This window comes from Dryobates pubescens, chromosome 18 (genome assembly GCF_014839835.1).
Source record: "Dryobates pubescens isolate bDryPub1 chromosome 18, bDryPub1.pri, whole genome shotgun sequence".
Taxonomy (NCBI): Eukaryota; Metazoa; Chordata; class Aves; order Piciformes; family Picidae; genus Dryobates; species Dryobates pubescens.
The window spans coordinates 23,439,150-23,465,442 of NC_071629.1; the positions used below are offsets into that span (position 1 = coordinate 23,439,150).

Genomic DNA, 26,293 nt, shown 5'->3' on the forward strand with positions numbered 1-26,293 from the left:
TAAGTGTGCCCTAGGAGGATGTGGTGATTAACAGAGAATGGTTTTATCTCTTTAAGATCATTGACAGTATTATAGAAGAAAGCCAGAAGGCACAGGAGCTGGATGGTGACTCTCTGGCTTCTAGAGAAACAGAACTGACTGTTCCAGCTGCAGATGCAGAGGATTTGGTTCCTGAAGCAGGTATTGTTAGTCCTATCCCAGAAGTTTTAGCTGCTAAAGTACCAGTGCAGGAAGATCCTGGAAAACCTGCCTGTGAGGATGCTGAATTGGACTCAGGGAAGCTTCTGTTGACTCCTGAGCAACAGAAAACTGATGAACTAACAAAAGTAACAAATTCAACTGAGCATAAAGCAGCTGGAACTGAAGCACAGGAGGCAACATCAAAGAGTGAGGATGGAACGGACAAAAAAGAGGCAAACACTTTAGAACAAATGGCTTCAGATTTAGCTACCAAAGACCTTTCCACAACAGAAGAGATACCTCCAGCAAAGCCACCAAGGCAGCTTACTGTAGAGCCTGATATAGTTGCTAGCACCAAGAAGCCTGTCCCAGCACGACCACCGCCTCCAGCCAATGTTCCTCCGCCGAGGCCGCCGCCCCCCGCCCGGCCGGCGCCCCCTCCCCGCAAGAAGAAGAGTGAGCTGGAGTTTGAAGTGCAGAAACCTGGTTTAGAGGGTAAGGAGTCTGTTGTGGGTGGGTTCAGGTAACAACTGGGTTGCTATTTTTGTGTTTCGAGGGAAGAGTCATTCAGGGATTCAGACAATGCTGCAGAGCAGTGGGAGGGCAGGGGATGATCTGCAGCAGTTCGTTCTGTGTAAACGGACTTCTTATTGGAACCTGTTACACTGACCAGGTCTGAGAATATTCATTGCATAGAAGCATGGAATGGTTTGGATTGGAATGGAGCTTAAAGCTCATCCAGTTCCAGCCCCCTGCCATGGGCAGGGACCCCTTCCACCAGCACAGGCTGCTCAAGGCCTCATCCAGCCTAGCCTTCAACACCTCCAGGCAGGAGGCAGCCAGAGTCTCCCCAGCCTCAACAATTCCTTCCTCATCTCCAGGCTCAGTCTCCCCTCTCCCAGCTCAAAGCCATTGTTCCTCAGCCTGGCACTCCCAGCCCTTGTCACAAGTCCCTCCCCAGCTCTCCTGGAGCCCTTCAGGTCCTGGCAGGCTGCTCTGAGGTCTCCCTGGAGCCTTCTCTTCTCCAGGCTGCACAGCCCCAACTCTCCCAGACTGGCTCCACAGGGGAGGTTCTGCAGCCCTGATACTAGAATTCCAGCAATCCACAGCCTGTGGCAAGTGCTATTATCTCCTTTCTACTACAAATCTCTTTTCAGTTTCTCGAGAGAGCTTCCCAGCTGGTGGGTTCTTAACTCCAAGTACAGTGACAGAAGCCATGGCCAAAGATTCTCAGCCTTCTTTGGATTTGGCCAGCGCCACCAGTGGAGAGAAGGTCGTCACTGCACAGGTATTGGGGAGTGGTTACAAGTCCAAGAGCTGTAACATTTTTTTCTTGCTTAGTGTCTCAGCAGCAGTAATGTCCTGATGATGTGCTCTGTCTGCATGTTCTCAGGAAAATGGGAAGGCAGCTGATGGCCAAACAACAAACGAAGTACTTGGACCACAAAGACCCAGGTCTAATTCTGGAAGAGAGCTCACAGATGAGGTATGGTGGTCTGTACATCATAATGCATCTTGATCTTCCAGTCTGTTGGATGAATTGGAGTAGTCACAGAATGTTGGGGCTTGGAAGGGACCACTGACGGTCATCTATTCCAACCCCTCTGCCAGAGCAGGGTCACCCAGGGCAGGGCACACAGAACACATCCAGGTGGGGTTGGAAAGGCTCCAGAGCAGGAGACTCCACAGCCTCTCTGGGCAGCCTGCTCCAGGGCTCAGCAGCCTCACAGGGACAAAGGTTTCCCTCCTGTTCCCCTGGCACCTGCTCTGCTCCAGCTTGCCCCCAGTGCCCCTTGTGCTGTCCTTGGCCATCCCTGAGCAGAGCCTGGCTCCAGCCCTGCACATCTTTATCCCCAGCCATGAGGGCAGCCCTCAGGCTCCTCTGCTCCAATCTCCAGCCTGGAGATGTTCCTTCATCTGCAGCATCTCTGTGGCTCTGTGCTGGACTCTCTCCAGCAGTTCCCTGAGCATCTTCTTGACCTGAAGGGCCCAGAACTGGACACAATATTCCAGCTGCGGCCTCAGCAGGGCAGAGTAGAGGAGCAGGAGAACCTCTCTGACCTACTCACCACTCCCCTTCTAATCCACTCCAGGATGCCCGTGGCCTTCTTGGCCACAAGGGCACATTGCTGGCTCATGGTCATCCTTCTGTGTACCAGGACCCCCTGATGCCTTTCCCCTATGCTTGCTCTCCTAACAGGTCAGCCCCCAACCTATACTGGGCCACGGGGTTGTTCACAGTCGCTGCTTGTGCTCCACTACCTTCTGTGACAAAGGATACAAATAGCAGTGGTGGCAGGCTGGCTTTGTCCACCTAAGCACTCTGGTCCTTCAGTCATATGTGGGATTGGCCTTTGCAAGTGGGAGCTCTGATAGTATGAGTTGGTGTTTCTAGCTATGCAAACACGTGGCAAGACATCAGTGTGAGGGAATTCCAGCAACCTTAGTGCTTTGTCATGCATCTGAAAGGGGGAGGAGTCACTAATAGAATAATTTTCCTGATATTAAAAAGTACTTTCTCCCATTAGTAGCATCTGTTATCCCTGATGATGTTGCCTGGGTGCTGCCAGCTCTCATTTTTATTGATCACTTGCAGCTTTTCCCACTGTTGCTGGCAGCTCTGCGTGTTTATGAATGCTGAAAAATACCTTTCCCTTTCTGTACTACCAGGGACCTCTAAATGCTGCTTCTCTGCGTAAAAGTTGTCTTGGACTCCAACTGTTAGCACAGCTGAAAGGGGAAGGCTTCAGTGTGTTTTCATCACAGAATTACCTAGACTGGAAAACACCTTTAAGATCTTCAAGTCCAGTCATGAGCCTTACTCTGCCAAGTCCTTGACTAAACCACATCCCTAAGCACTACATCTAGCTGACTTCTAAATCCCTTCACCATCTCCCTGGGCAGCCTGTGCCAATCACTGACTGCTCTTGCAGCAAAGACCTTTTTCCTCAACTCCAACCTAACCCTCCCCTGGCACAATTTCAGGCCATTTCCTCTCATCACCTACTAGGTAGAAGAGACCAACCCCCACTTCACTGCAACCTCCTTCCAGAGATTTGTAGAGAGGTCTCTCCTCAGCCTCCTCTTCTCCAGACTAACCAACCCCAGTTCCCTCAGCTGCTCCCCCCCAGCCCTGTTTTCCAGACCCTTCCCCAGCTCTCTTGCCCTTCTGTGGACCTGCTCCTCAATGTCCTTCTTGGAAAGAGGGACCCAAAATTGAACCCAGGACTCACTAGTGCCCACTACAGGTCCTGCTCATCACCCTATTGCTGATCCTGGCCAGGATGCTGGTGGCCTTCTTGGCCACCTGGGCACACACTGGCTCCTGGTTCAGTTGCCTGTCAATCAGTACCCCCAGGTCTTTCTCTGCTGGGCAGTTTCCAGCCACCCTGCCCCAAGCCTGGAGCCTCCAGGGGGTGGTTGTGACCCAAGTGCAGCACCCAGCATCACATAGCGTGTTTGATGGTAGCATGGACGGTGTCAGGCAGTGGCTGATGTCTCTACAGCTGCATTTCTGGTTTCTGAAACTGCAGCTTGTGAGGAGATGCAGCTGTCCCTCTGTGTGGGTGGTTGCTGTGCTAGCATGCTGAAGGCAATGTCAGCTTAAAGTGAGTCTTTGTAAAATGAACCTGTAGTGAGCTACGGAAGACCAGGTGAGTTCTGTTTTGCTCTGAGCTTTGGAGACCAATGGAGTCATTTGGATTTCACATCTTCTTTTTTTCCACAGGAAATTCTAGCAAGTGTCATGATCAAAAACCTTGACACAGGTGAAGAAATCCCCCTGAGCTTGGCAGAAGAGAAGCTGCCCACGGGGATTAATCCCCTGACTCTGCATATCATGAGGAGGACTAAAGAATATGTCAGGTACGAACGCTGAGAGCTGTCAGCTCTTTGAGCCCCTTGCTTTCACACACCTGGAGGCTGCTCTTGTGTAGGTAAGGAGAGTCCCAATCCATCTGTCTGCTTCCCAGCTGTCTATGAACTAGGCTGGTAGCTGAACATTTTTAAGTTAACTGGGAATTAAGTTAGCTGCCTTTGTTGCAGGAGAATGTCATCATGTCCTCCCTCTCTTTGTGGTCAAGTAAGTTTTAACTCTGAGCCGCCTCTGGGAAAGAGCTGAGAGGCAGAATAGGAGAAGTAGTGACAGGGCCATAAAAAGCCAGCTCTGTGTTATGGGAACTCAGGTCATTAGAGACTTGCACACACATCAGCTACAGGGAAGAGAGGGAGTCTTCTGTCTTCACCTTCCCCATACACAAGTGATAAGCCATTTAAAAACTGTCCCCTTCAAAAGCAACTCTGGCCTGAAAGGAGCAGCTGTGTAGCTCTGAGAGTTCAAGTGTGCAAGTGAGACAAAGCTGTGGAGGCTCAGAGTGTCTTTTTGTAGACCCAGAGGAGTGACTGAGATAAAACAGGCAAGCCTTCAAGCACACAAACTCTCCTTTGGGTCTCTTCCCTACAAGCCAGAGCTCTGCTCTGAAAGTATCTCAGACAATAGATACCACTTGGAAGTGAGTATTTCTACATTTCCCCACAAACAGAACCCTCTGCTACTTCTCTCCACAACAGCTGAGTGGGAAATGAATGTGATAGCTCAGCTCTGAGAGCTGTTTCATGCTGAATTCTGATGGCTGGAACATCAGATATTCAAGGTGAGGCTCAACGAGGCCCTGGGCAGCCTGGTCTAGTTGAGGATGTCCCTGCTGACTGTGAGGAGGTCACACTGGATGACCTTTGGAGGTCCTTTCCAGCCTGGACCATTCTATGATGCTATAAAGTTACTCAACAAGCCAGTAGCTGTATCAGTGTCTGATTCAGTAGACTGCTCCTCTGAAGACATGTTGCCATCAGTATAGCTGAGGTTTTCCTGCTCTTAAACCGGAGAAACGTCTAAAGCTCTCTTAAAACTGAGTCTGTTTGTCAGGGTGGCTAGGAAAAACCAGTTCCTTAATGCTCAGGAAGGCTTGTCAGTGGGGGGGGTTGATACAGCAGACAATGGGGGCATGTTCTGCATTGTTCTCTTGTCATTGAAAGCAAAATTCTGTTTCAGAATGAAATGCTGTTAATTAATTTGATCTGTGGAAAGCAAGGTATGAGGACAAGGTGACATGTTCCCAGTTCCTGCTCCTGTAACGTATTTGGTCTCTTTTAGCTTGCAATGCCTCACAATGAGCTTAAAGTGGGGGAACAGAAGACTCCATGGGGACTGCAGAGCAGCCTGAAGGGATCCTCCAGGAAAGCTGCAGAGAGACTTTACCTGAGGGTGTCTAGAGACAGGCCAAGGGGGAATGGTTTGATGCTGAGGGAGACCAGGGTTAGACTGGAGCTGAGGAAGAAGTTCTGAGGAAGAAGTGAGGGTGGTGAGGCTCTGGAACAGGTTGCCAAGAGTGGTTGTGGATGCCCTCTGCCTGGAGTTATTTAAGGGCAAGCTGGAAGAGGCCTTGGGCAACCTGGGCCTGCCTGTGGCAGGGGGGTGGAGTAGATGATCTCTGAGCTCCCTTCCACCCTGAGCCATTCAGAGTAACGAATCTGGTGCCCAGACACTGGGGGCAGTTTCAGTATCATGGTGCCCAAGAACTGAAATCTCTCTTTCATTGCTTGGTGCCATAGCCATGCTTTTCCAGTGTGTTACATGCAGAAACAGAGGTTGCTCCTAAAGTGCAGCTCCTGCTTCCCTGGTGTGCAGTGAGTCGAGCTCCGCTGTGACTTGTGCTAACCGCTCCCTTCCGCATTTCCCAGCAACGACGCGGCGCAGTCTGACGACGAAGACAAAATGCAGGCACAGCAAACTGACACTGATGGAGGGAGGCTGAAACAGAAAACGTAAGATGCTGTTTCATACTCTGCAAAGAACAGGCAGGTTTGGTTTTCCTGAGCTGGAGCTGCCCTTCTGACCTCTGAACAAGTTCCCTTTCTAAGTACAAGTGAAGCCTGAATTTGCACGAGGCCATTGCTCTGCAGCTGAACTGAGCTACACCCAAAGCAGGCTGAGCAGCAGCACAGGGAGGGATTCTGCCCCTCTGCTCTGCTCCCCTCAGAGCCCATCTGCAGCACTGCCTCCAGCTCTGGGGACCCCAACACAAGGATGATCTGGAGCTGCTGGAGGGGGTCCAGAGGAGGCCACAAAGATGAGTGGAGGGCTGGAAAACTTGTGCCATGAGGCCAGGCTGAGAGAGTTGAGGCTGTTCAGCCTGGAGAAGAGAAGGCTCCAGGCAGACCTCAGAGCAGCCTGCCAGGACCTGAAGGGCTCCAGGAGAGCTGGGGAGGGACTTGTGACAAGGGCTGGGAGTGCCAGGCTGAGGAACAATGGCTTTGAGCTGGGAGAGGGGAGACTGAGCCTGGAGATGAGGAAGGAATTGTTGGCAGTGAGGCTGGGGAGACTCTGGCACAGGTTGCCCAGGGAGGCTGTGGATGTGCCCTCCCTGGAGATGTTGAAGGCCAGGCTGGCTGAGGCCTTGAGCAGCCTGTGCTCCCTGAGCAACCAGGTGTCCCTGCCCATGGCAGGGGGTTGGAACCGGATGGTCTTTGAGGTCCGCTCCAACCCAAACCATTCTCTGATGATACATGCCTGCAGGCAAATTAAGTGCTGACTTCAAGAAGCACTAAAGAGATCTGCAAAGCAGTTGTATTGATGCACAGTAGTAAGAAATGAGAATACCCCAGTGTTCAGTGTTGGAAAAGCTCCCTGGCTTTTTCAGGACCCAGCTGAAAAAGTTCCTTGGGAAGTCTGTGAAGCGAGCGAAGCACCTGGCGGAAGAGTACGGCGAGCGCGCCGTCAACAAGGTGAAGAGCGTCCGGGATGAAGGTGAGGGACACCCAGCTGAGCTCAGCTGCTTTGTGTTGCTTTTATTTCTATTGCAATACCTCCTTTATCTTCCATTTGCCAGAAATCCAAGCCAGCCATACGCTGCTGCATTCTCCCACTGTGCTGTTGATGCTTGTAGCTTGGTGTAGGCCTTTTGAGAACTGGGGGTTATGAGGATCAGTTCTTGTAAAGCAGCAGTTGAGAGACCTTTCCAGCTCTGAGTTTTCTTGTCCTGATAGGAAGCTGTCTGGGTATCAGAAGGTGAGCATTTTTGGAAGGTTATTCCATCAAAGGTAGAAGTGGGGTTCTCTACAGGCACCTGGGGTGGATTAGAAGGACTGTGGTGAGTAGGTTCAGAGAGGTTCTCCTGCCCCTCTGCTCTGCTGAGGCCACAGCTGGAATATTGTGTACAGTTCTTGGCCCCTCAGGTCAAGAAGGAGCTCAGGGAACTGCTTGAGAGAGCCCAGCCCAGAGGCACAGAGCTGCTGCAGGCAGTGCAACATCTCCCTGTGAGCACAGCTGAGGCAGCTGGGTCTGGGAGCTTGGAGCAGAGGAGCCTGAGGGCTGCCCTCATGGCTGGGGATAAAGATGTGCAGGGCTCTGCCCTGGGATGTCCAAGGACAGCAACAAGGGGTACTAGGGGCATGGGAACAGAAGGGAAAACTGTCCCTGTGAGGTTGCTGAGCCCTGGAGCAGGCTGCCCAGAGAGGCTGTGGAGTTTTCTTCTCTGTAGACTTTCAAGCCCTGTCTGGATGTGTTTGTGTGCCCTGCACTGGGTGACCCTGCTCTGGCAGGGGGGTTGGAGCCAATGATCTTTCAAGGTCTCTTCCAACCCCTAACATGCTGTGATTGTCTTTTCTGAGAACCAGTGGCACCATTAGAATTATTTAGCTTCAACTCCTGTTAGATGATTTCCCAGCTGCAGCTGAGTTCTCCCCTTTTTCTTACATCAGTGTTGTTTCAGAGATCTGATACTGCCACAGAACCTCTGCACTTCAGCATCTTGTGTTGCCAGTGGCTGTTTGCTCCAGCTCTTTTGCCTTTCTTCATGTGCAGATCATGAGGGCACTTCAGGGTGTTTGGGCAGGAGAAAGCAATGTGATGATTTTCAGCACACGTTAAAGTGATAGCACTTAGGACAGGATGTGCTAAATGTTAGACCCAGTGCAAAGGAAAGGGCAGGACAGCAATGGACAGCAGCTCTTGGTTTGAGTCTTCAGTCTTTGGACTCACTGCAGCCTAAACTTAGTGTAGATGGAAGGGTCTCTACTGGAACCAATGCTGTTCAGTGTCTTCATCAGAGATGTGGATGATGATATTGAGGTACTCTCAGGCAGTTTGCAGGTGACACCAAGCTGAGTGGTGCAGTTGATAAGACTGAAGGACAGGGTGGAGCCATCCAGAGGGACCTGGACAGGCTGCAGAGGTGGCTGAGGAGAACCTCATGAGGTCCAATAAGGCAAAGTGCCAAGTCCTGAACATGGGCCAGAGCAATCCTTGAAACCAACCCAGGCTGGGGGTGGTGAGATTGAGAGCAGCCCTGCAGAGAAGACCTTGGGGGTGCTGGGTGGGGAGAAGCTGGGCAGGAGCCAGCACTGGGCACTGGCAGCACAGAAGGCCAAGGGCAGCCTGGGCTGCAGCCAAAGCAGTGTAGCCAGAGCTGGAGAGAGAGGATCCTGCCCCTCTGCTCTGCTCTGGGGAGACCTCACCTGCAGGGCTGTGTCCAGCTGTGGAGGCTTAAACACAGGAAGGACCTGGACCTGATGGAGAGAGTCCAGAGGAGGCCACAAGGCTGGCTGGAGCACCTCTCCTATGGGGACAGGCTGGGAGAGTTGGGGCTGTTCAGCCTGGAGAAGAGAAGGCTGCAGGGAGACCTCAGAGCTGCATTTCAATATCTGCAGGGCAGCTGCAGGCAGCTGGGGAGGGACTGTTCAGAAGGGGCTGTGGGGACAGGACAAGGGACAATGGTTTGAAAGTGGAGCAGGGCAGAGGTAGGTTGGCCATCAGGAGGAAGCTCTGCACAGGGAGGCTGGGGAGACACTGGCACAGGCTGCCCAGGGAGGTGCTTGAGGCTCCATCCCTGGAGCCATTCAGGATCAGACTTGATGTGGCCATGAGCAACCTTCTCCAGCTGGAGATGTTCCTGCTGCCTTCTGGGGGCTTGAACAAGATGCCCTTTGAGGATCTCTTCCAACCTAATGAAATCTGTGATTATGTTTTTAGACCTTACTGCAACAACAATCTTGCTTTGCTTTAAGAGCTTAAAATTTCCTGTGCAAATTTGCTAACTCAGGACTGATCTGCTCCCAGCAAGTACTGTCAGATGTTTTCAGTGATAGATGAAATGTGAGCTGTGATTCACACCACTGAACTTTGTTTGTTTTAGTCTTCCATACAGATCAGGATGATCCCTCTTCCAGTGATGATGAGGGGATGCCATACACAAGACCAGTGAAATTCAAAGCAGCACATGGCTTCAAGGGACCTTATGATTTTGAACAGATCAAAGTTGTTCAGGATCTCAGTGGAGAGCATATGGTAGGTCTGAAATTGCAGCTGTGGGGTTTGCTGCATTTCTTCAGCCTCAGATTCAGCTTTTTGTCTCCTCCAGAAATTGCTGTCAGATTTTATTCTTCCTGAGGAGCAGTTTCACTTGGAGAATAATGTTTGGGGCAGAAATGAAACTTTGGCTGGTTTGGTCAAATCTTCATTGAAAATAAACTCAGAACTCTGTAATTACTCAGGGAAGAAGAGGAGGCTGAGGGAGAGACCTCCTTCTTCTGTCCAATTCCCTGAAAGCAGGTTGCAGCCAGGTGGGTGCTGGTCTCTTCTCCCTAGTAACAAGTTATAGGGGAAGAGGAAATGGCCTCAGGTTGCACCAGGTGAGGTTTGACTGAGTACTGGAAGAGACTTCTTCCCTGAAAGGGTTCTCAAAGGCTGGAACAGAGCTTTCCTTGAAGAGGTTTGGTATTGAGAGGTATTTGGTTTCTTGGTTCCTGCAGTCAAAAACTGAGACAACAGCTCCCCATCATTAAGCCTTGGGCTAAGGATAATAACCTACAGCAATCAGTTCAGTGACTGAAGAGATGGTGAGAATCCACCTGCATCACTGCCTCCAGTCCCAGTGCCCCCAGCACAGGAGGGACTTGGAGCTGCTGGAGAGGGTCCAGAAGATGATCAGAGGGCTGGAGAGCTTCCTCTATGAGGACAGGCTGGGACAGTTGGGGCTGTGCAGCCTGGAGAAGAGAAGGCTCCAGGCAGACCTCAGAGCAACCTTCCAGGACCTGAAGGGCTCCAGGAGAGCTGGGGAGGGACTTGTGACAAGGGCTGGGAGTGCCAGGCTGAGGAACAATGGCTTTGAGCTGGGAGAGGGGAGACTGAGCCTGGAGATGAGGAAGAAATTGTTGAGAGTGAGGCTGGGGAGACTCTGGCACAGGCTGCCCAGGGAGGCTGTGGCTGCCTCCTGCCTGGAGGTGTTGAAGGCCAGGCAGGATGAGGCCCTGAGCAGCCTGTGCTGGTGGGAGGGGTCCCTGCCCATGGCAGGGGGCTGGAGCTGGATGAGCTCTGAGGTCCCTTCCAACCCAACCCCTTCTGTGAATCTGTGATTGTTTTTCATTGTTTCAATCTACCATTTACTTTAGCTGTGGTGTTGTGTATACATCCTCAGTCTTGTCAGTTGACATTGCAGGAAGGGGTTTTGGGGTGAAGGTCCTTTCTGTAACCTCAGCTCTGCTCTCTGCATTTTGCCAGGGCGCTGTTTGGACAATGAAGTTTTCTCACTGCGGTCGCTTGCTCGCCTCTGCAGGCCAGGACAATGTGGTCAGAATCTGGGTCTTAAAGAATGCTTTTGACTACTTCAACAACATGAGAATGAAGTACAACACAGAAGGTATCTTGGTCTGCATCTCTCTGGAGCTCGAAAGCTCCTGAGTTGTAGCTCTTTGGGAGCAGAGAGCTGACTGTGGTGGTTCTGCCTCTTTCCTAGGCCGTGTCTCTCCCTCCCCGTCTCAAGAGAGTCTGAACTCTTCCAAGTCTGACACCGATGCAGGGGTAAGCTCACCGTGTGCTGGTGGGGAGGAGTGGGCCACTGCTAATACCAGTTCTTACTGGCCCTGGCCCTTCTTCTGTAAGCAGTGATGATGTTTATGTTAGCTTCCCCAGCCAGCATTTGTCTTCTCTCTGTGTGTCTTTCCCTGGCAGATCTGCAGCGGAGTCGATGAGGACCCGGATGATAAGAACGCTCCCTTCCGTCAGAGACCCTTCTGCAAGTACAAAGGGCACACAGCAGACCTGCTTGATCTCTCTTGGTCTAAAGTAAGGCTCCTTCCTACAGGCCAGGCAGCTTTCCTGGGCTGTCAGTGGGTTCTGCTTTTCACAGTGTCAGTTCTGTGGATGAACTTCTTGGACTTGTCAAATGAAAATCTGCCTTAAAACAAAATAATGAAACAAGGCAAACCAAAAGGCAACCTGACCCAGATTACCCCCACCTGGGAGTCATTGCAGCTCTGCAGTTAAATTCTGCAGAGAGGAGGAATTGCCACTGAGCTGTATCATTTCTGATTTAAGGTTACCCCTTTTCTTGTCTTCATGATCCTTGGCTATTCTATGCAAAGTGTACTGATGCAGAGCTGCTGAATGTGGCCACAGATCTAAACCTCAGAGAAGTACCGTGCAAAATGTTTCACATGCAGCTGCTGCACTTCACTCTCCACTTGCAAGCACAGCTGTAATTTAAAGAACACTCTGGCTGAAGGATGTGAAGCAGGAGAGACTCTCACCCCTTCTCTGAAGCTTGGAATCATAGAATCAATAAGGTTGGAAAAGACCTCAAAGATCATCAAGTCCAGCCTGTCACCCTACACCTCCTGACAACTAAGCCATGGCACCAAGTGCCTCATCCAAGCCTCTTTTGAACACCTCCAGGGACAGTGACTCCACCACCTCCCTGGGCAGCATATTCCAATGGCCAATCTCTCTGTCTGGGAAGAACTTTCTCCTCACCTTCAGCCTAAGCCTCCCCTGGCACAGCTGGAGACTGTGTCCTCTTGTTCTGGTGCTGGTTGCCTGGGAGAAGAGACCAACCCCCACCTGGCTACAACCTCCCTGCAGGGAGTTGTAGAGAGCAATGAGGTCTCCCCTGAGCCTCCTCTTCTGCAGGCTAAGCAACCCCAGCTCCCTCAGCCTCTCCTCACAGGGCTGTGCCCCAGACCCCTCCCCAGCTTTGTTGCCCTTCTCTGGACACCTTCCAGCATCTCAACATCTTTCTTGACCTGAGGGGCCCAGAACTGGACACAGGACTCAAGGTGTTCTTGAGGGCTGCTACCCAGGGGACTCTCCGAATAAGTTTCTTAAAGAGGCTGAAGTTGCCCTCTGGCAGCCCAAGGTGAAGGTTCTGTTGGTGCTCCTCCCTATCTCCCTGCATATTGACAACTCCACTAGCTCATGGTGGCTGAACCCTAGACAGCCTCCCACCATCACCTCTCCTACCAGCCCTTCTCTATTGGAGAGCAGCAGGTCAAGCAGAGCCTGTCCCCTGGTAGGCTCACTTAACAGCTGCAGCAGGAAGCAGTCCTCCATGCACTCCAGGAATCTTCTGGACTGCCTCCTCTCTGCTGAATTAAGTTCCCAGCAGATATCTGGCAGGTTAAAGTCACCTGCAAGGACAAGATCTGATGATCTTGAGGCAGCCTCCAATGGCTTATAGAATATTTCATCCTCCTGGCTGGGTGGTCTGTAACAGACTCCAACCAGGATGTCAGATTTGTTAGCCCTCCCTCTGATTGTAACCCACAGGCTCTCAACCCTTTCATCCTCAACCTCAAGTTCTGTGGCATCTAGTGATTTCCTAATGCACAGAGCCACCCCTCCACCTCTTCTCCCTCACCTGTCTCTCCTGCAGAGCCTGTAACCCCCCAGTGCAGTGCTCCATCATGTGGATTGTCCCCCCGTGTTTCTGAGATGGTAACTGCATCAGAGTTTTCCTGGTGGACCAAGACTTCAGTTCCTCTTGTCTGTTAGCCATACTGTGTGCATTGGTGTACCTGCACTTCAGCTGGCCTGCTGATTTCTCAGTTAACCCTAATTTGTGTCCCACTCTCTCCTCCCCAGAGAGACTGGTTTCCTCACCCACCCCCTTCAGCCCTAGTTTAAAGCCCTCCCAATGAGCCCTGCCAACTCCAGTGCTAGAGCCCTCTTGCCCTTTCTAGATAAATTCAGCCCACCTAGGTCCAGCAGGTCAGGTGCAGTAAAAGTTGCCCCTTGATCAAAGCTTGTTGTGCTGTTTCTTCCTTGAAGAGTTCCGTTACTTTCACAGAATCACAGAATGTGTTGTGCTGGAAGAGACCTCCAAAGCTCATCCAGACCAACCCAGCACTCAGCAGGGACATCCTTCACTGGATCAGGTTGCTCAGAGCCCTGTCCAGACTGACCTTGAATATCTCCAGGGATGGAGCCTCAACCACCTCCTTGGGCAACCTGATCTAGTGCTCAACCGCCCTCTCTGTTAAGAACTTGCTCCTCACATCCAATCTAAATCTTCTCTTTCCTCATTTCAAACCATTGCCCCTGGTCCTGTCCCTGCAGGCCTTTGGGAACAGTCCCTCTGCAGCCTTCTTGTAGACCCCCTTTGGGTACTGGAAGGCTGCTTTAAGGTCTTCCCAGAGCCTTCTCTTCTCCAGGCTGACAGCCCCAAATCCCTCAGCCTGTCCCTATAGCAGAGGTTCTCCATCTCCCTGATGATCTTCTTGGCCCTCCTCTGGACCCTCCCCATCAGGTGCCTCTCCTTCTTGCGTTGAGGGCCCCCCAGGGCAGGGGGCCTCAACACGAGATGCAGTACTCTGGGTGAGGTTTCACCAGAGGCTCTCCATCTGCTGGCCACACTTTCCAAGTATTTATTTTCTCTGAGATTCTTCCAGAAAACTTTCTGTAATTGAGCATCAGTGGTATGAAAAGCACCAGTCAAGAAGTCCAATAAAAGAATTGAGCTGAAGGTTTAAAGTGTTGAATCTCCTGACAATGAAGAACATGGTTAAGGCTTTACCAAACAGTTTCTGTGTTTTCTGTTACTGTTGTCTGTTAATAACCATGGGATTGTTTTGTTTCACAGAATTACTTCTTGCTTTCTTCTTCCATGGACAAAACTGTCAGATTATGGCACATATCAAGAAGAGAATGTCTTTGCTGTTTCCAGCACATTGACTTTGTCACTGCTATAGCCTTCCATCCACGGGTAAGTGTCAGCAGCCTCTTCTTCTGGAGAGGCAGAGCTGGAAACTAGAGCAGTTCTTCCCCTTCATTTTCAATTGGAGAAATATAATTGCATGAGAGAGTTTGTGCACTGCAGAAACCTCCCTGCTGGATCCCCCTGGTCACAGACTCACAAAATGCATTGGGTTGGGAAGGACCCTCAAAGGTCATCTTGTCCACCCCCTCTGCAGGCAGCAGGGACACCTCCAACTTAGGTTGCTTAGGACCACATCAAGTTTGACAATGAATGTTTCCAGGAATGGGGCCTCCACCATCTCCCTGGGCAACCTGTGCCAGTGTTTCACTGCTCTCATTGTGCAAAACTTCCTCCTCAATCTCCAACCTTAATCTCCTCTCTCCCAGCTCAAAGCCATTGTCCCTTGTCCTGGCACTCTCAGCCCTTGTCACAAGTCCCTCCCCAGCTCTCCTGGAGCCCTTCAGGTCCTGGCAGGCTGCTCTGAGGTCTGCCTGGAGCCTTCTCTTCTCCAGGCTGCACAGCCCCAACTCTCCCAGCCTGGCCCCACAGGGGAGGTTCTGCAGCCCTCTGCTCATCTCTGTGGCCTCCTCTGGAGCCTCTCCAGCAGCTCCAGGTCCTTGTGTTGTAATTTTAACTCAGTCTTTTCAGCATTCTTAAATGTTCAAATGAGCTGTCCTTGTGTTCGGGAGGTTCTGGAGAGGAGATGTTGGGGGGGAGGTTTTAAGGAGCTTCTCCTCCCCCTCTGCTCTGCCCTGGTGAGGCCACACCTGGAATATTTCATCCAGTTCTGGGCTTCCCAGCTCAGGAGGGACAGGGATCTGCTGGAGAGAGTCCAAGGGAGGCTCCAAGGATGCTGAAGGGACTGCAGCACTGCCTGGGGAGGAGAGGCTGAGAGCCCTGGGGCTGTTCAGTCTGGAGAGGAGAAGCCCGAGAGGGATCTGATCAATGGCTATCAATAGCTGAGGGCTGGGGTTCAAGAGGGAGGGGACAGGGCCAGGCTCTGCTCAGCTGCAGCCTGGGATAGGCCAAGGAACACTGGATGGAAACTGCAGCACAGGAGGTTCCACCTCAACAGGAGGAGGAACTTCTGCACTGGGAGGCTCCCAGAGCCCTGGAGCAGGCTGCCCAGAGAGGTTGTGGGGTCTCCTTCTCTGGAGCCTTTGCAGCCCTGTCTGGATGTGTTCCTGTGTGACCTGTGCTGGATTCTCTGCTCCTGCTCTGGCAGGGGGTTTGAACTTTATCTTTGGAGGCCCCTTCCAACCCCTAACATCCTGGGATGCTGTGAGACCAAACCATGATTCACAGAATCAATAAGGTTGGAAAAGACCTCAGAGCTCATCAAGTCCAACCTATTACCTAACACCTCCTTGCAAGTAAACCATGGCTCCAAGTGCCACAGCCAGTCCTTTTTTGAACACCTCCAGGGCTGGGGACTCCACCACCTCCCTGGGCAGCACATCCCAAGGGCCAGTCTCTCTTGCTGGGAAGAGCTTTGCCCTGGCCTCAAGCCCAGGCCTCCCTGGCGCGCTGACGCGGTGTCTCCCCTCAGGACGACAGGTACTTCTTGAGTGGCTCCCTGGATGGGAAGCTGCGCCTCTGGAATATTCCTGACAAAAAGGTGGCCCTATGGAACGAGGTGGATGGGCAGACAAAGCTGATCACAGCAGCCAACTTCTGCCAGAACGGGAAGTACGCTGTGATCGGCACCTACGACGGGCGCTGCATCTTCTACGACACCGAGGTGAGCGCCGCCGCGGGCTCCGGCCTCGGCCTGCGGCTCAGCCAGGCTGAAAAGCTCTGCTTTGGGAAAGAGCAAGAAGCAAATCTCTCAGGAGGTGAAGCCAGAGGAATTTTTTTCCCTGTGGTCCTTTCAAATCAGAATGTTTCAAATGTCTTTTCAGCACCTGAAGTACCATACCCAAATCCACGTACGTTCCACCAGGGGCAGGAATAGAGTTGGAAGGAAAATTACTGGCATTGAACCCCTGCCTGGAGAGAACAAGGTACTGCCTTTAAGTGTAGCTTTGGCTCTGATACTTCTGCCTAATGGTTGTGCTCAGTCTTGTTTGTAGTCACTGACTTAGACTGAAGTCTAACATGAGCTCTGCTCTCTGCTGGGTTAGATTAATCCAGTGCTGACTAGTGGGGAACCAGGCAATTTTCTGACATAATGCTCTGATTAATGTGAGGGTGGAGAAATGCTTACTGGTCAGAGAATGGTTTGGGTTGGAAGGGACCTTAAAGATCATTAAGGACATTAAAAATAATCAAGGATCTTAAAAATCATTAAGGGGGACCTCAGAGCTGCCTTCCAATACCTGAAGGGATCCTGCAGGAAGCTGCAGAGAGACTTTTGCTGAGGGGGTCTGGAGCCAGGCCAAGGGGGAAGGGTTTGGAGCTGAGGCAGAGCAGGGTTAGAGTGGAGCTGAGGAAGAAGTTCTTCAGTGTGAGGCTGGGGAGACTCTGGCACAGGTTGCCCAGGGACGTTGTGGACACCCCCTCCAGGTGTTCAGGCCTAGGCTGGATGAGGCCTTGAGCAGCCAAGTGTAGTTGAGAGGTGTCCCTGCCTATGGCAGGAGGGTTGGAGTGAATGATTGCAGAGAACCCTTCCAACCTGAGCCATTCTGTGATGGATCTCTGAAATAGAGATGTAACAATATTGTCACAGGGTGTCTGTTGGGTGAGCTCTGTGGCATAGATATTTTTACTTTAAATAAAGCTCATCCAGCTCCAGCCCCCTGCCATGGGCAGGGACCCCTCCCACCAGCACAGGCTGCTCAAGGCCTCAGCCAGCCTGGCCTTCAACACCTCCAGGCAGGAGGCAGCCACAGCCTCCCTGGGCAGCCTGTGCCAGAGTCTCCCCAGCCTTTCAGTGAACATTTCTTTGGGTACAATGAACCTCTCTCAAATTTAATATCCCTTTAGATATTCAATTTTTTCAGCTTCCATAAAGGAGCTGAAAAAATGCTGGAAGCTGAGAAGCTGTGATCCACACAAGTGTGCTCTGTTCTTCAGAAGCAGTCCTTCTGTTTATCTTCAGTCTAAACTGAACTCTTATGTTGTGAAATGTCCTGGTTTGATAGTAAGTTGTGCATGAGACAGCAATTGGCCCTGCTGGCCAGGAAGACCAATGGGATCCTGGGGTGCATTAAGAAGAGTGTGGCCAGCAGGTCGAGGGAGGTTCTCCTTCCCTTCCACTCAGCCCTAGTTAGACCACAGCTGGAGTTTTGTGTCCACTTCTGGGCTGCCCAGTTCAAGAGGCACAGGGAGTTACAGGAGGGAGTCCAATATAAGTTACAAGGATGCTGAAGGGACTGGAATATCTGTCTGATGAGAGGCTGAGAGGGGATCTGATCTGTGTCTACAAATACCTGCAGGGTGGCTGTCAGAATGGAGCCAGGCTCTGCTCAGTGGTACCCACTGCCAGGACAAGGGGCACCGTGAGGGTGCTGGAGCCCTGGCCAGGCTGCCCAGAAGGGCTGTGGAGTCATCTCCTCTGCAGATCTTCAAAACCATCCTGGATGTGTCCCTGGGTGACCCTGCTCTGGCAGGGGGGTTGAACTGGGTGATCTCTGGAGGTCCCATCCAACCTGTACCATTCTCGTGGTTTTGTGAAATGCTCCCATTCTCATCCAGCAAAGAACATGCTGTTGAATGTTAAGCTGATAATCTGAAGCTGTCACTTGTCCATAAAGTTCCATGGATGCTGTAGGGCCAACAGCTGGCTTTATCAGAGCAGATCACCAGCTGGTACCACCTCTGTTGTACCCTTACACAGAAGGGTACACAGAAATGCCCAAGACCTGCAGAAGCTTCCGAAATCAGTGGTGCCTTTGGGTTTGCAGCACATGCTGTGTTGGCATCGTAGGAGAGGTGATAATACCTAGCATGGCTTCAGGAACTTTCTGGAAAGCAAAGAGGGAGTTCTGTAATCTGGTGGTGAAGGTGTCCTGAGAGCTGTCCCAGTCTTGTTGCTCAAATGATCAGGTGAGCAGAGGTCAGGAATTGAGTGCTACTCTGCTGTGCTCTTCCCAGTGTCATTTGGAGGCTCACCTCCAGGTTACTCCACTTCCAAGGCACCATGACAGGGCTGCTCAGCTGAGTGTTCTTAGGCCTTCTGACAGCCCTTTCATAGACTGCTCTGCTCTGATTCGTTTCAGCTGTCTGGAATGAGTGGAGAAGAAGCAAACTCACATCAGCCAAGGAGAGCCCAGGTTGTTCATATGGCAGCTAACAGCCTCTGGGCAGCGCTTCCTGACTGAGGCAATCACAGAATCATTTGGGTTGGAAAAGCCCTTTCAGAGCATCCAGTCCAACCATTCTCTAATTCTGCCAAGGCTGCTGCTAAGCCATGGCCCTCAGCACCACATCTTTGCCTCTTTAAAGCACTTCCAGGGATGGGGATTCAGCCACCTCCCCGGGCAGGCTGGGCCAGGCTTTGAGAACCTTTCGGGCAAGAATTTTCTTCTAATATCCAACCTAAATCTCCCCTGGGGCAACTTGAGGCCAATTCCTCTCATCCTATCATTTCTCAGTAGGGAGAAGAGACCTCCCCCACCTCTCTCCAGCCCCTGAGATTGGAGACAGACATTTCCCTCACTAGAATAGCTCCATTATTGTGCACTGTGCTCCACAATACCCTCTGCAGACTGATGAGTGCTCTGAGGCCACATTTTAGTGCAGTAAGGAGCAGCTGTTCTGCTTCACACCAGTCAGGATCTTCCAGACACTGAAGCTGGGTTCTGTCTGACAGAAGACAAAGAGAGGAAAATGTCACTGTTCTAAACCTTGTTCTGCTTCCTTGGGGCTCTCCTTGGTCTGTATAACTTTCAAAACTCAACTGGAATTCTGACTGGCTCTGGTGCTCCTTCTTGGGCATGCTATTGGCTTCCACTCCTAAACTCTTGTTTGTTTCTTTTTTAGATACTAGTGACATCCAATGATTCCAGAATCAGGCTGTATGACCTCAGAGATCTCTCTTTATCTATGAAATACAAAGGTTATGTCAACAGCAGCAGCCAAATCAAAGCCAGCTTTAGGTAAGATAGCCTGGTCCCAGTGGCATGGTTGGGTTTGGGAGGTGCTGTGGCTGTAGCCCAGGGGCTCTTTCTTGTTTGGGTAATCTGTGTGCCTTGGCATGAGGATGAGCCACTCAGTTGTCACTTGGCTCACAGCACCAAGGGAAGTAAAGGTTCTGCTGCCTGTGTTTAGCCCACATCTGGGGGCTGAACTCCAGCAGCTGTTCTGTCACCTGGTGATGTCTCCTCTGCAGAGAAGGGGCATCAGGAAAAGGAGAGAAGAGCCTCACAGGTTGAAATAAAAATGGATTCAGTGAAAGAGCCAAACCAATACTAATGTCTGTCTAAAGTATAGAGAGTTACTACATCCCAGAGTCCTGAAGGAACTGGCTGATGGAGTTGCCAGGCCACTCTCCATGATATTTGAGAAGTCCTGGCAGTCAGGTGCAGTCCCTGGAGACTGGAAGAAAGGAAACATCACAGCCATTGTTAACAAGGGTAGAAAGGGGTACCCTGTGAACTGCCTCAGTTCCATGATCTTCCCAGACAGAGATGACCCTCCTAGATGTCATGCTGAGGGCAGGAAGGTGATTCAGGACAGCCAGCATGGCTTTGCTAGGGGCAGGTCCTGCTTGACTAACCCTGTGGCCTTCTATGATAGAATGACTATGGCAGTGGATAAGGGATAACCTCTAGATGTGATCTGTCTGGGCTGCTGCAAGGCCTTTGACACTGTCCCCACCACATCCTGCTGGCCAGCTTGGAGAGATGTGGATTTGCTGGGTGGATGTTCAGTGGGTCAGGAACTGGCTGGGTGGCCACATCCAGAGGGTGGTGCTCAGTGGCTCCAAGTCCAGCTAGAGAGCAGTGGCAGTGGTGTCCCCCAGGGGCCTGTACTGGGACCTGTGCTGTTCAGTATTCCTCTCAGTGCTATAGAGGGAGGGATCCAGGCACCAGCAGCAGGGTGCAGATGGCACCAAGCTGTGTGGTGGTGTTGATACACCAGAGGGACAGGATGGCATGCAGAGGGACCTGGGCAGGCTGGAGAGGTGGTGCCCAGGTGAACCTCCTGAGGTTCAACAAGAGCTCTGCACCTAGGCTGGAACAATCCTCACTGGCAGTACAGGCTGGGGGAGGAGGGGATAGAAAGCAGCCCTGAGGAGAAGGGCTTGAGGTGGGGGAGAAGCTGAACAGGAGCAGGCAGGGTGAGCTTGCAGCACAGAAGGCAAATCCCAGCCTGGGCTGCATCCAAAGCAGCACTGCCAGAGACCCAGAGAGGTGATTCTGCCTCTTTGCTCTGCTCTGCTGAGACCTCTCCTGCAGTGCTGTGTGCAGCTCTGGAGCCCTCAGCACAGGAAGGGCCTGGAGCTGATGGAGAGGGCCCAGAGGAGAGCCATGAGAATGCTCAAGGAGTTAGAGCAGCTCTGCTCTGGGGACAGGCTGAGGGAGCTGGGGGTGTTCAGCCTGGAGAAGAGAAGGCTCCAGGCAGACCTTAGAGCTGCATTTCAATACCTGCAGGGGCTCCAAGAAGGCTGCAGAGGGACTGCTCCCAAAGGCCTGCAGGGACAGCCCCAGGGGCAATGGTTTGAAATGAGAGCAGAGCAGATTGAGATTGGATGTGAGGAACAAGTTCTGCCCCAGGAGGCTGCTGGAACACTGCAGCAGGCTGCCCAGGGAGGTGGTTGAGGCTCCATGCCTGGAGAGATTCAAGGTGAGGCTCAATGAGGCCCTGGGCAACCTGATCTAGTTGGGGATGTCCCTGCTGACCTTGTGGAGGTCAGACTGGATGACCTTTGGAGGTCCCTTCTGGCCCAGACCATTCTATGATTCTGTATTGAGCCCAGCAAAGGGACAGTGTTCACAACAAATGGGGAAAGAGTCTTTGGGGGCAGGAGGAGGCTCAGCAGAATCAAGCAGGAGGCTCACCTCTCCTCAGCAAACTTCCCCCTTCACACTGAGTGTGATGCTGCTGGCCTGGCACTCACTGTGGCCAACTCCAGGCACTGTCCTGGCTGACTCAGAGCTGCTGATGGCCTGCAGCCCATGGGTGGGGTGGCCTGGGACTCTGTCCCAGCAGTGCCAGGACACTGCCTGTGAGCAGGGAGATTGTGTGCAGGAGTGAATCCTCCTGTCCTGCCAGCACAATGCAAGTCTGTTACTGCTGCTGCAATGCAGGAGCTCTGCCAGCACTGCTGGGGCTGCCTCCACGTTTTCCCCATGCCTTGACTTTTGTCAGCTGGTGGTATGGATGTGTTGGTTACCCATCTGTTGCCCAAAGCTGTGTGTTCACTCTGTCAGGAAACAGCCTGCAAATCTGAGCTGGAATCCTCCTTCCTCTGTGCTGGCCTAAGATGCTTTTCTGAGTTTCTTACTGGCTCTGTCCTGGAAACTCTGGGGTTTAAGCAAGTGAAAGAGAAGGAGCAGAGGGAGAGGAGCATTTGTCCTGTTCCTTCTGAGGTTTGCAGAGACTGCAGGGGAAGAATGCCTGTTTTCTGTTATCTGGGTTGTCTGTTTAACCTGGATGTTGGAGCAGAGGAGGGCAGCAGTGCTTCAGCAATAATGTCTTGATGGTCAGCTGTTGGCCTCTGAAAGCATCTTAAACCCAGTGCTTCACAGAATGGCTGAGGTTGGAAAGGAGCTCTGGAGGTCATCTTGTCCCCTTCTCAAGATTCATTTCCCAAATGAAGTTGTCACTAAGAGTGGCAGCAAGGGCCAGGGAGGGGATTCTGCCCCTCTGCTCCACTCTGCTGAGACCACAGCTGCAGCTCTGGGGCCAGCTCTGGAGCCTCTGTGCCAGGAAGGATCTGGAGGGGCTGGAAGGTGTCCAGAGCAGGGCCAGGAGGAGGAGCCAGAGGGCTGGAGCTGTTCTGCTGTGAGCACAGCCTGAGAGAGTTGGGGTTGTGCAGGCTGGAGAGGAGAAGGCTCCCAGGAGACCTTCTGGTGGCCTCCCAGGATCTGCACGGGGCTGCAAGAAAGCTGGGGAGGGACTTTGGAGGGTGTCAGGGAGGGATAGGACTGGGGGGGATGGAGCAGAACTAGAAGTGGGGAGATTGAGATTGGCTGTGAGGAAGAAGTTGTTGCCCAGGAGGGTGGTGAGAGCCTGGCACAGGTTGCCCAGGGAGGTGGTGGAAGCCTCCTGCCTGGAGGTGTTTGCAGCCAGGCTGGAGGTGGCTGTGAGCAACCTGCTGTGGTGTGAGGTGTCCCTGGCCATGGCAGGGGGTTGGGACTGGCTGAGCCTTGAGGTCCCTTCCAGCCCTGACAATTCTGTAAGTCTATCTCTACTTGCAGGGCTGTAGCATAGTTAGCACCAGAGTTCAGCAGCATGGCATAGTGATGAAGCAGGTAACTTCAATACCCTGAGCTGGCTTTGCAGGTACTGTTTGCTTCTGTCAGTGTGCACTGTGTGCCTCTCTGGCCACAGTCACACTGAATGCCTCTCATCTTCCACCTCTGTGGAGCTTTTGGGTTTGGTGTCTGGATTGTGAGCAGTTCCTGCTGCAGAGGCTCAGGTGTTCACAGTTCCCAGTCTCAAGGAGTTGCAAAGTGCACTTGCAGAGGATGCCATCTTCTTGTTGTTGAGTGGAGCTGTCAGACTAACCCTTGTGCATGCTCCAGCTGCAGGAGGACAGCTTCTCTGTGCTCCTCAGGAGGGCTGGTTTGGCTTCAGGAGCCTGCATGCACTTTCATTGAAGCACTGTGGATGTCTCTGAGTCACTAAAACAAGGGATCCCTTTGAGTTGTGCTCTTGGAAAGCTGCAAGCCAAGCTGGGTGGTTACCTGGGCAGCTAAGAAGTGTCACCTTTGTCCTTCTTTGCCTCTTTAGCCATGACTTCACCTACATTGTAAGTGGCTCAGAAGACAAATATGTTTATATTTGGAGCACATACCACGACCTGAGCAAGTTTACATCCGTCAGGAGGGATCGGAATGACTTCTGGGAAGGCATTAAAGGTAAACAGCAGATTTTGCTCTCAGCTTCAGCACAGATTGTGGTTTCCAACAGGAGTTATTGGTTTCCTGGTTTTTATTTGCTCAGCAGTGCTGTTTGTTTAGTTTGAGCATGCTATTAGCAAGATGCTTTACCCTTGGGGGATTTTGGGTGAGGGGTGTGTCAGAGAAACTTGGCCACAGGACGGATGCATGGTGGGGATGGCAGGAGTCAGGGTGGCTAAGAATTGGTCCCCCTTCAGCCAGAGATTCTGAAGGAGTGGAATGCTTGGCTGGCATAGCTCAATTGGCACAGCTTCATTTTAGAAGTGTAGCAATGAATAATGATGATGATGGCAATGATGCAGCTCTCGTGTCCTCCTCTCATGGAGTTTTGGGGAACTGCAAGGCCATCTTTCTATCAAAGATGTTTTGGAGCTCTTGCCATTTCTTCTGGGGTACTTAGAGGAAATTCTGAGATCCCTAAAACCTAATAAACCTTACAGGTTATAGAAGCCCTAATAGGTCATAAAGCCTTATAAAGGCTTAAAAATTAATTCCTCCTCGAATGCTGAGCTTCATTGGTGCCACCAGCACTGGGGTGCTTGGGTGTTTCCTACCATGCATGCCTGCTCTTGCCAAGTGAAGCACCCCTTGGAAGAAGGTAGCCACAGCTGGGTTGTCTCCCTGCAGCACACAATGCAGTGGTCACTTCTGCCATCTTTGCTCCCAACCCTGGCTTGATGGTGGCACTGGAAACGTCTGAAAAGCAAGAAGCTGAAAGCAAGGGAGAAGATTCTGAAGCGGCAGATCCCATACCCTCTGGTAGGTGCTTTAGATGAGCTCTGCTTGAGGAGGAAAAGATTCTGATGAATACTTGCAGAGTGGGAGGGGGATGCTCTTGAGATGATAAAGCCTTGCAGTGGCATCAGGAGGATCTGTTTCTTCCTCAGCAGCTGAATGCTTTCACAGCTGCTGCATTCTTAAATCCTGAGAGAGTGGAAGTGAGGGCCACAGCTGCTGTCCTCTCTACTGGAGGATTATTCCTTTTACATTTGAGCTGTTAGGAGGTAGAGCTCTTGTGGTGGTAGGGCCATAATAGCTGTACCAACATATAATGACAAAGCCCTTTTCCTGAGTATGCAGAATCATAGAATTGTTTGGGTTGGAAAAGGCCTCCAAGATCATCAACCCAGCCCCACCATGGCCCCAAGTGCCATGGCCACAGGGTTCTGGAACACCTCCAGGGATGGGGACTCCACCACCTCCCTGGGCAGCCTCTGCCAATCCCTGACCACTCTGGCACCAAAGACATTTTTCCTTCTCTCCAACCTAACCCTCCCCTGGCATAGTTTCAGGACATTTCCTGGCCTCCTATCACCTGATACCAGGGAGCCGAGCCCAACCCCCACCTCACTGCAACCTCCTTTCAGAGAGCTGCAGAGAGCAAGGAGGTCTTCCTCAGCCTCCTCTTCTCCAGGCTGAACACCCCCAGCTCCCTCAGCTGCTGCTCCCCAGCCCTGTTCTCCAGACCCTTCCCCAGCTCTCTTGCCCTTCTAGATGTAGATGATGTTGAGGTGTTGGCTTGATAACAAGGATGTAATAGAGGCAGAAGTGCCTTAATGAGAGCTTGATCATCATCATCAAGGAAGGCTGCAGAGGAAATTTTCATCAGGGTGTCTGGAGCCAGGCCAGGGGGGAATGGTTTGAAACTGAGGCAGAGCAGGATTAGACTGAAGCTGAGGAAGAAGTTCTTCAGTGTGAGGGTGGTGAGACTCTGGAACAGGTTGCCCAGGGAGGGTATGGATGCTTCCTGCCTGGAGGTAGGCCAGGCTGGATGAGGCCTTGGGCAACCTGGGTTAGTTGAGAGGGGAGTTGGAGTAGAGATCTCCGAGGTCCCTTCCAGCGTGAGCTAATATAGAATCACAGAACTGTCAGGGTTGGGAGGGACCTAAAGGATCATCCAGTTCCAGCCCCCTGCCATGTGCAGGGACACCTCACACTCCAGCAGGTTGCTCAGAGTCACATTGTGATTCTATGTTGTTACTACTTTTTTTATTTCATGAACTAAGAGTTTCTTCTCTTCCCTTCTTAAGGAGCTCTGAAGACAGATCACACAGAAGTGCTTTTATCAGCTGACTTCACTGGAGCAATCAAAGTCTTCATTAACAAAAAGAAATGTCTATTTTAATTGGCCTGAAGCTGCCAGCAGAAAGCTCTAGGACTGGGGGATTGCAGCTCCAGAAATAATGTGGGCAGAAGCCAAGGGTGTGATGGAACAACGCTACAGGCTGGTTTGGTTGGGAATCTTTGTTTTAAGGCTACTCAAATGGTGGATCTTGGGAGAGCAGCTTCTACCTGTTGACACCTGGCCCTGTAGAATAGGAAGGAATTGGAAGAATAATCCTGCCAAGTGTTAGGCTCTGAACTTCCTACAAAGGAGGGAAGGAAGAGGGGGAAGTGGGGGGAAGAAGTGGGGGTTTGGGGTAATGGTGCACAGCTGTCCGCACTGCAAAGGATTCCCAGGGGTGTGTGCCTTGTGGTTCCGCGCACTCATCCGGCTGTGTGTCAGAGGGTTGCTGTGGTGCTTGTGGCCACTGGCTGTCAGAAACGGGGCTGGGCAAGGGAAGGTTTGGAGCCATGGCTGGAAAAATGCTGAATGTTCTACCCTACTCCTTGCTCAACATTCCACCTGAGAGAGCTGGAATTCGTAGTAGCTGTTGTTCTGTTGCTCAGGAGTTTTGAGTTCTGCAGGTTTTTGATAGGTCATCAACCATCTGTAAATGTTTTTAGAACTCTCTCAACTTCAGGAGGTGAAAACTTTTTTGTTATTGTTGTCTTTTAATTGTTGTGGACTTTAGACTCCTTTCTTATAGATAATTTTATCTTTGGTTGTTGTTTTTTTTTGCACACTGAAGCACAACACTTGTGTAAAAAAACCAACGACAGATTCTCTCATTCCTTCTTCATGGGCACCAGGATCATATTCACCTTGCAGAGCAAATTTAAGCTGCATTAGGAAAGTTCTTCTATTTTACAACTCTGTAAAATAAAACTGTTTACATTTTTTTAAGCATTGTAGCTTAAAAGTTTTAAGTTCTCCTGGTTTTTGTTTAGTGCCACAGAATTTTGAAAGCCTTT

At 51.6% G+C, this 26,293-nt stretch overlaps 1 protein-coding gene across 1 annotated transcript in view; it reads left to right on the forward strand.

The window, feature by feature from the left end:
* WDR44 (WD repeat domain 44) overlaps window positions 1-25,604 on the forward strand; it is a 42,681-nt gene extending 17,077 nt beyond the window's left edge. Inside the window, exons 4-20 of the mRNA XM_054169618.1 lie at window positions 57-675; window positions 1,338-1,468; window positions 1,574-1,666; window positions 3,908-4,044; window positions 5,920-6,003; window positions 6,879-6,985; window positions 9,372-9,523; window positions 10,736-10,874; window positions 10,971-11,035; window positions 11,186-11,299; window positions 14,091-14,213; window positions 15,757-15,948; window positions 16,109-16,210; window positions 19,131-19,246; window positions 23,049-23,176; window positions 23,846-23,977; window positions 25,249-25,604. Of these exons, the coding sequence (XP_054025593.1) occupies window positions 57-675; window positions 1,338-1,468; window positions 1,574-1,666; window positions 3,908-4,044; window positions 5,920-6,003; window positions 6,879-6,985; window positions 9,372-9,523; window positions 10,736-10,874; window positions 10,971-11,035; window positions 11,186-11,299; window positions 14,091-14,213; window positions 15,757-15,948; window positions 16,109-16,210; window positions 19,131-19,246; window positions 23,049-23,176; window positions 23,846-23,977; window positions 25,249-25,343 (2,529 nt within the window). The 3' untranslated portion in view covers window positions 25,344-25,604. The remainder of the gene's footprint in view (window positions 1-56; window positions 676-1,337; window positions 1,469-1,573; window positions 1,667-3,907; window positions 4,045-5,919; window positions 6,004-6,878; window positions 6,986-9,371; window positions 9,524-10,735; window positions 10,875-10,970; window positions 11,036-11,185; window positions 11,300-14,090; window positions 14,214-15,756; window positions 15,949-16,108; window positions 16,211-19,130; window positions 19,247-23,048; window positions 23,177-23,845; window positions 23,978-25,248) is intronic.
* The last annotated feature ends 689 nt before the right edge of the window (window positions 25,605-26,293 follow it).